General features: G+C 43.6%; 1 protein-coding gene across 1 annotated transcript in view; it reads right to left on the bottom strand.

Moving 5' to 3' along the window:
- LOC138799947 (pancreatic lipase-related protein 2-like) overlaps positions 1 to 11,501 on the bottom strand; it is a 34,960-nt gene extending 23,459 nt beyond the window's left edge. The window contains exons 1-4 of the mRNA XM_069981751.1: positions 11,465 to 11,501; positions 7,550 to 7,602; positions 3,010 to 3,067; positions 1,941 to 2,092 (exon numbers count right to left, since the gene is read on the bottom strand). Coding sequence (XP_069837852.1) covers positions 1,941 to 2,092; positions 3,010 to 3,067; positions 7,550 to 7,602; positions 11,465 to 11,501 — 300 coding nt within the window. The remainder of the gene's footprint in view (positions 1 to 1,940; positions 2,093 to 3,009; positions 3,068 to 7,549; positions 7,603 to 11,464) is intronic.
- Positions 11,502 to 12,139: the final 638 nt, after the last annotated feature.

Here is a 12,139-nt window from a genome sequence, read left to right as displayed (position 1 = left end):
AACGCGCTGGTACCGGTGCCCCTCGTTACTTCACCTGATCTACCCTGACGTTCTGGACACTTGCTGGCGCTGCATGACAGAGGTGGGTTCAATGATACATATCTGGTGGGATTGCCCAGTCCTGCGACCTTTTTGGGAGGCTGTGTTTGAAATTTACACGGCGGTCACAGGCAGGGACGTAACTCCCTCCCCTGGCCTGGCTCTGCCCTTTTTGGTTCCCGGTTCTCCCTCTGCTGCCAAGAAGGGGCTTCTGCGCCACTTTCTTACATCGGCCAGGACAGTTATCCCCAGGCATTGGAAATCCACGGCGATGCCGTCCGTTGCAGAGTGGTCCGTCGAGATGGATTACATATACAGGATGGAATCCTTGACGGCAGAGGAGCAGGGTCGGAGTAAGAAGGTAGAGTACGCCTGGTTACCATGGCTTACTTTCAAAGAGAGTCCCTCTTTGGCGAGATGGCTAGAGTAATGGCCCCTTCCCAAGATTTGGCTGATGCAGTTAGTCTTTGACTGGGTTGGGCAGCTAGGGCTCCCCCTTCCTCACAGGTCCCCCCTTCCTGTCCCCGTCTCCTCCTTTCTCCTTCCCCTCCTCCCCTTTCTTACTCTTTCCCTTTCCTTCTTCTGGTACTCTTCTTCTCTCTCCTTTAGCTCAGCTTATCTATGAGGTGATCTTGTATTGCTTTTATTTTCTTGAGGTTGTTCGGTGTCCTCGTGAATCGCTATATGTGGAGTAGCTATGTTGCCAGGATATGCCTAAGTGATGGCCTCCATTCTCCACATACCTTCCGCAGCTGACCCCGGCAGCCAGTTTATTTTCTAGCGGTGATCCACTCAACCCCGTGGACTCGCTGCTACCTTTGTAATGTACATTTGTTCATGCTTTACTCTACTGAAACTATACTGTTTTCTACTTACTGAAAATAAAATCTTGAATTACAAAAAAAAAAAAAAAGATTTGTGAATGATCAACGACGTTACTGTAGGTCCAGAGTCAATCAAACAATCAACGATTTCTCGTTGGTCGTTTAACTGTTGCCTGCTATTACACAAAACAATTATTGTTTAAATCCAACAATCTATCGATTTTTTTGAATGATAATCGTCCCGTGTAATACGGCTCCAAGTTTTAATATAATGGGCTTCTATACACCTGACCTCTTCCTGACATTTTCTGTACGGTGCAGAGGATCGATAGCTGATTCACAATCAATAGTATGGAAGACCTGAATCATAAATGCTTACCTTATTTTGTAAGTCTCAAGGAACAGTGCGTTTCAGGGTGCCAGGATCCCTTTCTCAAGTATATGAGACACAGGTTGATCGTGATTCCGCTATCGATCCTCTGTACCGAACAGAATGCTTTGCTTCCCGGCATCCTGAGGCTACGGGTCCCATTAGATGGTGTTCTCTCAATATCGATAGGTGAGAGAACCCCAACACCTACCACCTATTACACCGACACCTACCACCTATTGCTATTACCCCGACACCTACCATGTTAACCTTTTTTTTCCAGCAGTTTTGTTATACACTCGTATTCCTGGAGGCGTAACAATTCTTAGATCTCTGCATTGTGCCTTTCCTCTGTTATTCCTTCATGAAATGTATGAATACATTGACAACTGGGCATTACCAGTCTGGGTTGTGTCCCAGTCACTGACACCGTCCAATCACACAACCCACTGACAAGATGAACAGTAATGGAGATTGTTAAGTTATTCATATTTTTTTAAGGAGGATCGAGAGGGCAGCTGGATGATTTAGAATCCATGGGAACTTCATGGGAACTTCTAGAGTGGTAGGTGGCAATATCTGCTGTAGCATTACGGTACATCCACATGTAATGGAGATTTTGGGGCAGGTTCTGTCCAGATTTTGTTGGATTTCTGAGAAGAATCTTTTGCAGTGTGAAGATTAAAAACTGAATAGTGTGAACTGACCTGATAGGAGTTCACATTGTCCCTGGTGTAGAGCAGGAAGCGGGTGTTGATCTTCTCTGGAGCCCAGGGTAAGCGGCTTACCGGCCTCTGTAGGGTCCCAGCCCATGGGTAATGGTTTGTGAAGCATCCCAGCCGGTCGTAGCACACCTCCGCTAATACAGGAAACATATGTTAGGCTATCTATCTCCTATATATTTACACATCTCCTATCTATCTATCTATCTATTGTTTTACAATATTTAGCCATTGTATGAATTTGTTGTGCCACAAAATGTCATGAAAAAGTTTCAGGTTTATGGGCACCATTGGGTAGAGACTAGGCTCATGGTTTGTGCATGGAAGCTTTATACAAGAGCAGTACTGTAAGGATATGGGATGGGACCCTGGTGCTGGGTAGGACCCAGAATGACAGGAATAAAAAAAAAAGTAGATCTTTGATTACAACAAGCCAAAGCTTCAATGTGAAGAACAAATGACTGACAGCTTCATCTGACTCTGGACATGATGAGATGAGCCAAATAAGTGAAAAAGTGAAGGACAATCACAGCCATCGTGAGCACTGAGAAGCCTGAAGAGCCAACAACTTCAACCACAACAAACAGACTATGAAATGAAGGCACAAAACACACTTTTTGGTGTTAAAATGGGCACAGCTTTATTTAAATCACAGGGCTAAAACAATTACAGGAATCAGGTGAAGTGCTTGGCCACTGGGATACACAGCACTCGGCCAGACAGCAATAAAGAAGGGGGGGGGGGGACACTTTATGGCTGGCATTCCATCAGAACCAGCCTACTAGTGATGAGCGAATATTCGATATTCGTACAGATATCCCGTGAATATTCAAAAATTTGATCGAATATTCAATCCCATTAAAGTCTATGGGAACAAGTATTCGATTAGTGAAAAACATCTATTTGACCATTTGAAGGGTGAAACCGGAAGCTGGGGGACTTGAACGCTTATCGAATATTTATCGAATATTCGCGGGATATTCGTTCGAATATTCGAATATCTCACTATTCGATCGAATATCTATTCGATCGAACAGTATTTGCTCATCACTACAGCCTACCTTGAGGGCACCAATGACCCTACTGAAGATCCTCACTCCTGTGCTTAACCACTGTGCCCACCCCGGATGATGTTATTATTACAACATCCATAAGGCTAAGGCTGAACACTTCCAAGACTCTGCTTGTTCACCAATGTGAGGTTTAACTTCCTTTAAAATTAAAATCAGTCCACCATAACTTGCCTGCAATTTATAATTGACTATATATCTTTTAATTTAATAATATACAGTTAACCTCTTAAGGACATAGGACGTATGCGTACGTCATATGTCCTCACTTGCACTTCAAAGCGGGGCCGCGCGGTGGCCCCGCTTTGAAGTGCCGCGATCCCGGGTGCCGCGAGTAGCCCGGGACCGCTGCTATTAGCGGGCACGGTCTGATCGCCGTGCCCGCTAATTAGCTAATCGGAGGCAGCTGTCAAAGTTGACAGCTGCCTCCGATTACCGGAGGCAACGTTTCCCTGGGGTCTAGTGGGGGAGATCGCTCCTCCGGGACCTTGTCCCGGAGGAGCGATCTCCGTTACTGATGCCGGCCGGGGACGCGTCCAAGATGGCGCCGTCCTCGGCTCGGCACTCGTTCGTTTTCGGCTGCAGCAGCCGAAAGCAAACGAGTGCCGATCTCATGGATCTCTGCAGCATATCTATGCTGCAGAGATCTCAATGAGAGATCCAAGTGTATATACTAGAAGTCCCCCAGGGGGGCTTCTAGTATATGTGTAAAAAAAAAAAAAAAAAGTGTTGTTAATAGTAAAAAGCCCCCTCCCCTAATAAAAGTCTGAATCACCCCCCTTTTCCCAGGTTTTAAATAAAAGTAAACAAATAAATAAATAAATAAACATGTTTGCTATCGCCGCGTGCGTAATCACCCGAACTATTAATTAATCACATTCCTGATCTCGTACGGTAAACGGCGTCAGCGCAAAAAAATCCCAAAGTGCAAAATTGCGCATTTTTGGTCGCATCAAATCCAGAAAAAATGTAATATAAAGCGATCAAAAAGTCGTATATGCGCAATCAAGGTACCGATAGAAAGATCACATCATGGCGCAAAAAATGACACCTCGCACAGCCCCATAGACCAAAGGATAAAAGTGCTATAAGCCTGGGAATGGAGCGATTTTAAGGAACGTATATTGGTTAACAACGGTTTGAATTTTTTACAGGCCATCAGATACAATATAAGTTATACATGTTATATATCGTTTTAATCGTAACGACTTGAGGAACATGCATAACAAGTCAGTTTTACCCCAGGGCGAATGGCGTAAAAAACACATTTCCCCCAAATAAAAGAAATGCGTTTTTTTTTTCAATTTCACCACACTTTGAATTTTTTTCTGGTTTCGCAGTGTACTTTATGCAAAAATTCAGCCTGTAATTGCAAAGTACAATTAGTGACGCAAAAAATAAGGGGTCATGTGGGTTTCTAGGTGGAAAAATGCAAGTGCTATGACCTTTTAAACACAAGGAGGAAAAACCGAAAACGTAAAAACGAAAATGGGCCATGTCCTTGAAGGGTTAATTCAAAGCCTTAAGCGTATAACTTGGAACTACAAGTTTAGGCAAAAATTATAAAAACTGTGCTAAACAAAGCTAGTCTTCAACTCAACAAAAAGTTATCCTGCGGCACCTAGGAAAAACCCACTGTGGAGGAAACCACTAGGAAAACCATGGCTTAAGGATTGCCCTTCCTTTGGGCTTAGAGGGTAAATGCCAAACTGTAACTCATAAAATGAATAATAAAATTGATATTGTCATTGCATATCTGGAACCATGCTTAGATAAGATTAACAACTGTACATGCTTTATTACATGTGCAGAAGAGAATCAGTTGTAAAATAAAAAATAAAAAAATGGAGGGCAGGAGGGAAATGTTTTTCTCTAGATCTTCTTGTGATAAATAGTGGAAGGGAAAGATAAGACAGGAGGTTATATCTGTTCATAAACCGCATGCTCCTCATAGCAATATACAAGACATATATTTATTTCCCCCTTTTAAAGGGGAATTAGCAGTTCGACTAATCTAACTGCTGATAGTCCCCTATAGTGCCAGGGATGCTGAGGAGGAAGGTACTCATCATCTGGCCCGACCCCTCCATTAATTATCATTAGAAGAGGCAGGCTGGATGATGTGGCAGTGGTTCTAAGGGTGCTCCAGAGGGCTAGAGGAAACTTCTTTCAAAGTCATGGCCTCTTTGCTTAGGGCTATGGTGTATTCTAGCTAGAGAAAGGTCAGAAGATAACACAATAATAATAATAATAATAATAATAATAATAATAATAATAATAAGGCAAAGAAAACAGAAAGAAAAAGATAAAGAAGACAACAAGAATGATGAAGAAGGAAAGATGGAAAGATGAACCTAACAGGAAATAAAGTGGAAGATAACAAAGAAGAGAGAAATGAAGAAATAGGAAACGCAGAAGTAAAAGCAAGAAAGAGAAAGAAAAAAAGAACAGAAGAAAGAGGAAGAAAGGAAAAGAATGAGAAGTGGAAGATGAAGAAAAAGGGGAGGAAAAGGCAGAAAGGAAGAAATTAAGAAGATCATAACAATATAATCATTCACCTTTAATAATGGAGAGCACGCTGAGGATGGGGAGGATGGCCATTATCTGTAAGACATGAGGACAACCGGAAGCAGAAACATTATATCTCAAGGGAAACCAAACATAACCAGGACCGCAACGTGACCCCAACCGAATATAAAGAAGCAGAAGCATTATGTCTCCAGGGGAGCCAAATGTAACCGGGACCGCAACGTGACCTCAACCGAATATAAAGAAGCAGAAGCATTATATCTCCAGGGGAGCCAAACATAAACGGGACCGCAACGTGACCCCAACCAAATATAAAGAAGCATTATATCTCCAGGGGAGCCAAACATAAACGGGACTGCAACGTGACCCCAGACGAATATAAAGAAGCAGAAGCATTATATCTCCAGGGGAGCCAAATGTAACCGGGACCGCAACGTGACCCCAACCGAATATAAAGAAGCAGAAGCATTATATCTCCAGGGGAGCCAAACATAAACGGGACCTCAACGTGACCCCAACCGAATATAAAGAAGCAGAAGCATTATATCTCCAGGGGAGCCAAACATAACTGGAACCGCAACGTGACCCCGATCAAACACAAAGAAGCAGAAGCATTATATCTCCAGGGGAGCCAAATGTAACCGGGACCGCAACGTGACCCCAACCGAATATAAAGAAGCAGAAACATTATATGTCAAGGGGAGCCAAACATAACTGGGACCGCAACATGACCCCAACCAAATGTAAAGAAGAAGAAGCATTATATCTCCAGGGGAGCCAAACATAACTGGGACCGCAACATGACCCCAACCAAATGTAAAGAAGAAGAAGCATTATATCACCAGGGGAGCCACATGTAACCGGGACCGCAACGTGACCCCGACCAAATATAAAGAAGCAGAAACATTATATCTCAAGGGGAGCCAGACGTAACCGGGACCGCAACATGACCCCAACCGAATATAAAGAAGCATATCTCAAGGGGAGCCATGGCTAATTCCTCCTAGTCTACTGCCTGCACTGTCCCCAGTGATGTCTCTGCTGTATAGGTGCCTGGTAGTGATCACCGATAGATCCATCCCTACATACATCATCACACGAGACCCGTACAGCAGATCTAGAGGAGATCACTGTACTGTACAGATACACAATCAGACAAGCTCTTAACATAAAGGGTTAATGACAATGACTTAGCTGGTGGAGCTCTGACTATTACATTATAACTAAATATTATTAACTTACTTATTATTATCGCTCCTCGTCAGGACTCACCTTGTAGTGGACACCACCTTGGGTCCGGGGAACTGCTGGGAGCTGGGGGGGGGGGGGGTAGTCACCCTCATATAGTCCTCACATGGGGAGGGGCATCATGTCTGGAGAGGCTCCCGATGATAACTGTGTCACAGATCAGTTATAGAAAATATTCTTCATGAATCCAGTCAATGTTCGCAAACCAGTAAAACCAGCCCTGGAGATTTACAGCTGTCGGTATTGCATACTGTACATTCATCACTTTTACTTTTATTAGACACAATGTAACACAATCTACGTGACGGACTGACGGACGTTGAATTCGCTCTTCTCTCCCATGGTGTGGGTGACAGCTGCCATATAATGTGGTGTAAGCAGAAGACGGAGCAGAGAGAAGATAATGGGTCTCCCGAAATCTTCTCTATATTACAGGTCACGGTAAGGCTCTGGTCACACACAATATTTCCGTCAGATATTTGGTCAACCAAAACCAGGAGTGGAAGTGACCCGCAAAATTATAATGGAAAGATTTGCACAGAATCTGTGTTTTCAACCGACTGACCAAACACTGACTAAAAGACTGATGGAAAATACTATGTGTGAACATAGCCTAAAATAATAAAACAAGTAAAATAATAAAAACTTTGGATGGTCTCATATATGGCGCTTAAATAAATTGCATTTTGTTTATGATGTATCCGTATATTTGCTGAAAGGCGTCTTGTTTGCAGTGTTTTTCTTCACTTTTCTGGTTGTTCTTAGTGTCCAGTGGTTTCCAATAGAATTCTCTATTAGATCTGAAAGGTCAATGAAAAAAACACAGATAAAACAATGTAATATATCTAAGGGGGGGGGGGGGGGAGGGCATGAAAGTCATGATATTCAAACCTCAAAGAACTAGGAGGGGAGAATAAAACTATAGTGCAGTTTGTACGAAAAGCTGACACACCTGTACGAAAAGCTGACACACCTGTACGAAAAGCTGACACACCTGTACGAAAAGCTGACACACCTGTACGAAAAGCTGACACACCTGTACGAAAAGCTGACACACCTGTACGAAAAGCTGACACACCTGTACGAAAAGCTGACACACCTGTACGAAAAGCTGACACACCTGTACGAAAAGCTGACACACCCATAAGAAAAGCTGACACACCTGTACGAAAAGCTGACACACCGGGCTTCCACCACATTTTCAGGCTATGTTCCCACTATGGGAACGTGCCGTTCTTTATCGGAGAAAGGTGGACGTCCATTGCTAACCATGATCATGAATGTTATTAGCAGCTGTCATTATCTATAGACGTCCACCTTTCCCCAATATAACCGGCACGTTCGCGTAAAAGGGGGGGGGGCATTTATCAAGGGCGCCGCGTCTAGTTTCTTGTAAATATTTGGGTTTTGTGCCCATTTGGACTAAGTTCTATAAACCAGTATTCGGCAGCAAATATATTGTAGATGCAGCTTTTTAAAATCTGCTTGTTTTGAATGTTTGCCAATTATTGCCAATGGTAAAAAAACAAACAAATATTCTGTAAAAAAAAAAAAAAACGCACGTAATAGGCTCAGTAGTAAATGTCCCCCATAGCCTCACTGTGTTTTAGACACTAAGCACTGGATCTATGAACCCGCCGGAGCCGATGTAGTACATCAGGTACATCCGGTGCGCTCAGACTGTCTAGTCTATGTTTACACTGTGTAAGAATTATGGCAAAAATGTATCAAGCAGTGTTAGGCCACGCCCCTACACTGCGATCCCCCTGCCGACACCACAAACCCATATGGTTACCGACAGCAATAATCCTGGCAGCAGCTATTGGTGAAGAAGTGGATTCATAGTTTCAACCGTATTTAGATCTTATAGTAACACTGACACTCATAGCAACCAACTACAGCTCATAACAACCAATCACAGCTCATAGCAACCAATCACAGCTCATAGCAACCAATTACAGCTCATAGCAACCAATTACAGCTCATAACAACCAATTACAGCTCATAACAACCAAACACAGCTCATAGCAACCAATTACAGCTCATAACAACCAAACACAGCTCATAGCAACCAATCACAGCTCATAACAACCAAACACAGCTCATAGCAACCAATCACAGCTCATAGCAACCAATTACAGCTCATAGCAACCAATTACAGCTCATAACAACCAAACACAGCTCATAGCAACCAATCACAGCTCATAACAACCAAACACAGCTCATAGCAACCAATCACAGCTCATAGCAACCAATTACAGCTCATAGCAACCAAACACAGCTCATAGCAACCAATCACAGCTCATAACAACCAAACACAGCTCATAGCAACCAATCACAGCTCATAGCAACCAATTACAGCTCATAGCAACCAATCACAGCTCATAGCAACCAATTACAGCTCATAACAACCAATCACAGCTCATAACAACCAATCACAGCTCATAGCAACCAATAACAGCTCACAACAACCAATCACAACTCATAGCAACCAATTACAGCTCATAGCAACCAATCACAGCTCATAGCAACCAATTACAGCTCATAGCAACCAATTACAGCTCATAGCAACCAATCACAGCTCATAGCAACTAAATACAGCTCATCTAGCCTCCAGTAATTTACCTTTAGGGTATAAACCCACACACCGTATATGCAGCGTATTTACTGCTGCGATACGCAGCAAACTCGCAGCAAACTCGCAGCAAAATCGCAGCAGATTAGATCTAAATAACTGAACACAGCATCAAATCTGTACCAACAAATCTGCTGCGTATTTGTTGCATATCTGCTGCATATACGGTGTGTGGGTTTATACCCTTAGGCTAAAAATGTGGCATATTTTTGATGCAATAAGCCCCACCCAATAAAGCCAGCCATGAGGTGGGATCTTTTTAGCATTAGACGGGTATTCCTATGTAATTAGGCTATTCCCTAGCCGCAGTGAGGGTCCGACCACAGCTTGCATATATGCAACTTTTTGATCACTTTTTATTTCAGTTTTCTGGGTGTGATGTGACAAAAATCCTCAATTTTGCAATTTGGCAGGTTTTCACACTTACACCATTTACCGTGCGAGATCAGGAGATCAGGATAATTTAATAGTTTGGGTGATTCCGCATGTGGCGATACCAAATGGGAAAATATGTTCTGCATTGATCTCTGAGATCAGTGCTCGATTACTATGTACTGCTTTAGCCCATAGTAATCGAAAGCTCAGAGTCAGGAGTCAGGATCATTGCAGGGCTGAGGCTCATCCCAACCAGAAGCAGGTATCGCCCCTCACTCTCGGGTCGGCCGGGGGTGGATTGGCACTATGGGGGCGGGGCAGTGCTCCTAACAGTGCCCCAGTGTTCCAAACAGTCTTAACGGACCATGGAGTAAACGGAGTAAAGTGCATAGAAATGGCACCGAGGATGAAGCTAAGAGACAGACCTTCATCTGCTGCTCAATAAAGGACTATCAGAAAGTTAGATTTGTCTAACCTGCTGATAGTTCCCCTTTAAATGGTTAGTCAGGCAGGGTGATTGGACTGTGCAGTCTAATAGCCACACACACATGGTTCAGAGTGGGGTCACAGCGTGCCTTCTCTTTGAACCCAGTACGTACCAGTATGTGATGGGTAGGAAAGGGTTAAATCTCTTCTATGCCCCATACAGTATAAGGCTCCTCTGTGTAGCCCTAATATAGTAATAGGCCCCTCTATTAAGCCCCATATAGTATTAGGCTCCTTTGTGCAGCTCTCATATAGTATTAGGCTCTTCTGTGCGGTTCTCATATAGTATTATGCCCTATTGAGCAGGCCCCATACAGTATTATGCCCCTTTGTGCACCCCCACTAAAGTATTAGGCCCCTCTCTGCAGCCCCATACAGTAAATAACCTGGCCTCTATGTGCAGTAAGCATACAGTAGATGGCCTCCTCTGCAGTCTTTATATAGTAGATAGCCCCCTCTGTGCAGTTCACATATAGTAGGTGGCCCTCCTCTGTTCAGTTTGCATATAGTAGATGGCCCGCATGTGCAGACCCATAAGGTAGATGCTCCCCTTTCTGCTGATCCACCCATAGTAGTTATTGGCCCCAATGAAAAAAAAATGACCTGACTTGGACTTGGACACTGTAGCTGCTCTCCCGGTGCAGCTGTCCTCTGTCTTTGCCAGAGGTTCTGCCCACCTGTGCCTAGTCAACTGCATGTGTATCCTAAAGATGCACACATGATTGAATGTGTCCTGGACTCCTAGGACGGCCTTGCAGCAGTGGTGCACAGCCATCCAGTCTTCCGGCCATTGTTTTTTACCCTTCTCCACATTATCGAGTATAGTTGTGTTGATTTAACAAATGTCACCAGTTCACACGGTACATTTATCAAGAACCTTTCCTAGTATTGTAGATTATATCATTTCTGGGCCTTAAGGCTCATGGGGCGGTTTTAATATGTTTTCTTTATTACAAGTTGAGAAAATGTCAAAGATCTTTCTATGTCATATAATCTAGAGATGAGCGAACTTTTCAAAACTTTGGATCGGCAGGTTCGCCGAACTTTGGTGTAGAGTTTGGGTTCTTCTGAAGCAAACCTTAAACAAACCGCACTAAAAAAGCTAAATGATTGCAGGCATTTAGCTGTGTTAGTGCGGTTCACAAAGTTAGCTTTTTAATACTTACCTGTCTGCGCTTCACCAGTGACTTCTTTCTTCGCCATCCAGGGTCCCCTAAAGCCGCCAAAAGCAAGCTAAGCCAATCACTGACTGAGATGGGACAGTGCCGAGGCCAGTGATTGGCTGAGATGGCTGTTAATGATTGGCCAAGCTGGCTGTCAGTGATTGGCTGAGCTGGCTGTCAGTGATTGGCTGAGGTGGCTGTCAGTGATTGGCTGAGGTGGTTGTCACTCTCATTTTGGGAGTGAAAGTCTGCTCAGCCAAACACAGGCTGCGGTGGTGTCCCGTCTGGGTGGACTGGAGGCAGCTACGAACAGTGGGGAACACTGGAGGAGGAGACTGGGGGTACGCAGACAGGTAGGTATGCCCTTTTTGTTGATCTTATATGTATTAAAGTGTGCGGCTGCCATCTTTACAAACTCATTACAAAACTTACAAAAAAGTTTGGTTCAGAAGGGGACCAATTTTATTGCAAAGTTCAGAATGAATCTCAGTTTGTAAGATTGGGTTCGGCCATCTCTAGTATATTCGCTTCCAGCAATGATATAAATACAAGTTGGTCGACATTTTTTAGCTGAATTTTTCACGTCCCTTTGAGTAAATAGTTAGAAAGTAACCTCCATTACTCCATCCCTTTATAAATGTTATTCTTTACATTCACATATTTTATGGGGAGTTTTTT

This window comes from Dendropsophus ebraccatus, chromosome 8 (genome assembly GCF_027789765.1).
Source record: "Dendropsophus ebraccatus isolate aDenEbr1 chromosome 8, aDenEbr1.pat, whole genome shotgun sequence".
NCBI lineage: Eukaryota > Metazoa > Chordata > Amphibia > Anura > Hylidae > Dendropsophus > Dendropsophus ebraccatus.
This window is presented reverse-complemented; position numbering and strand designations above follow the sequence as displayed.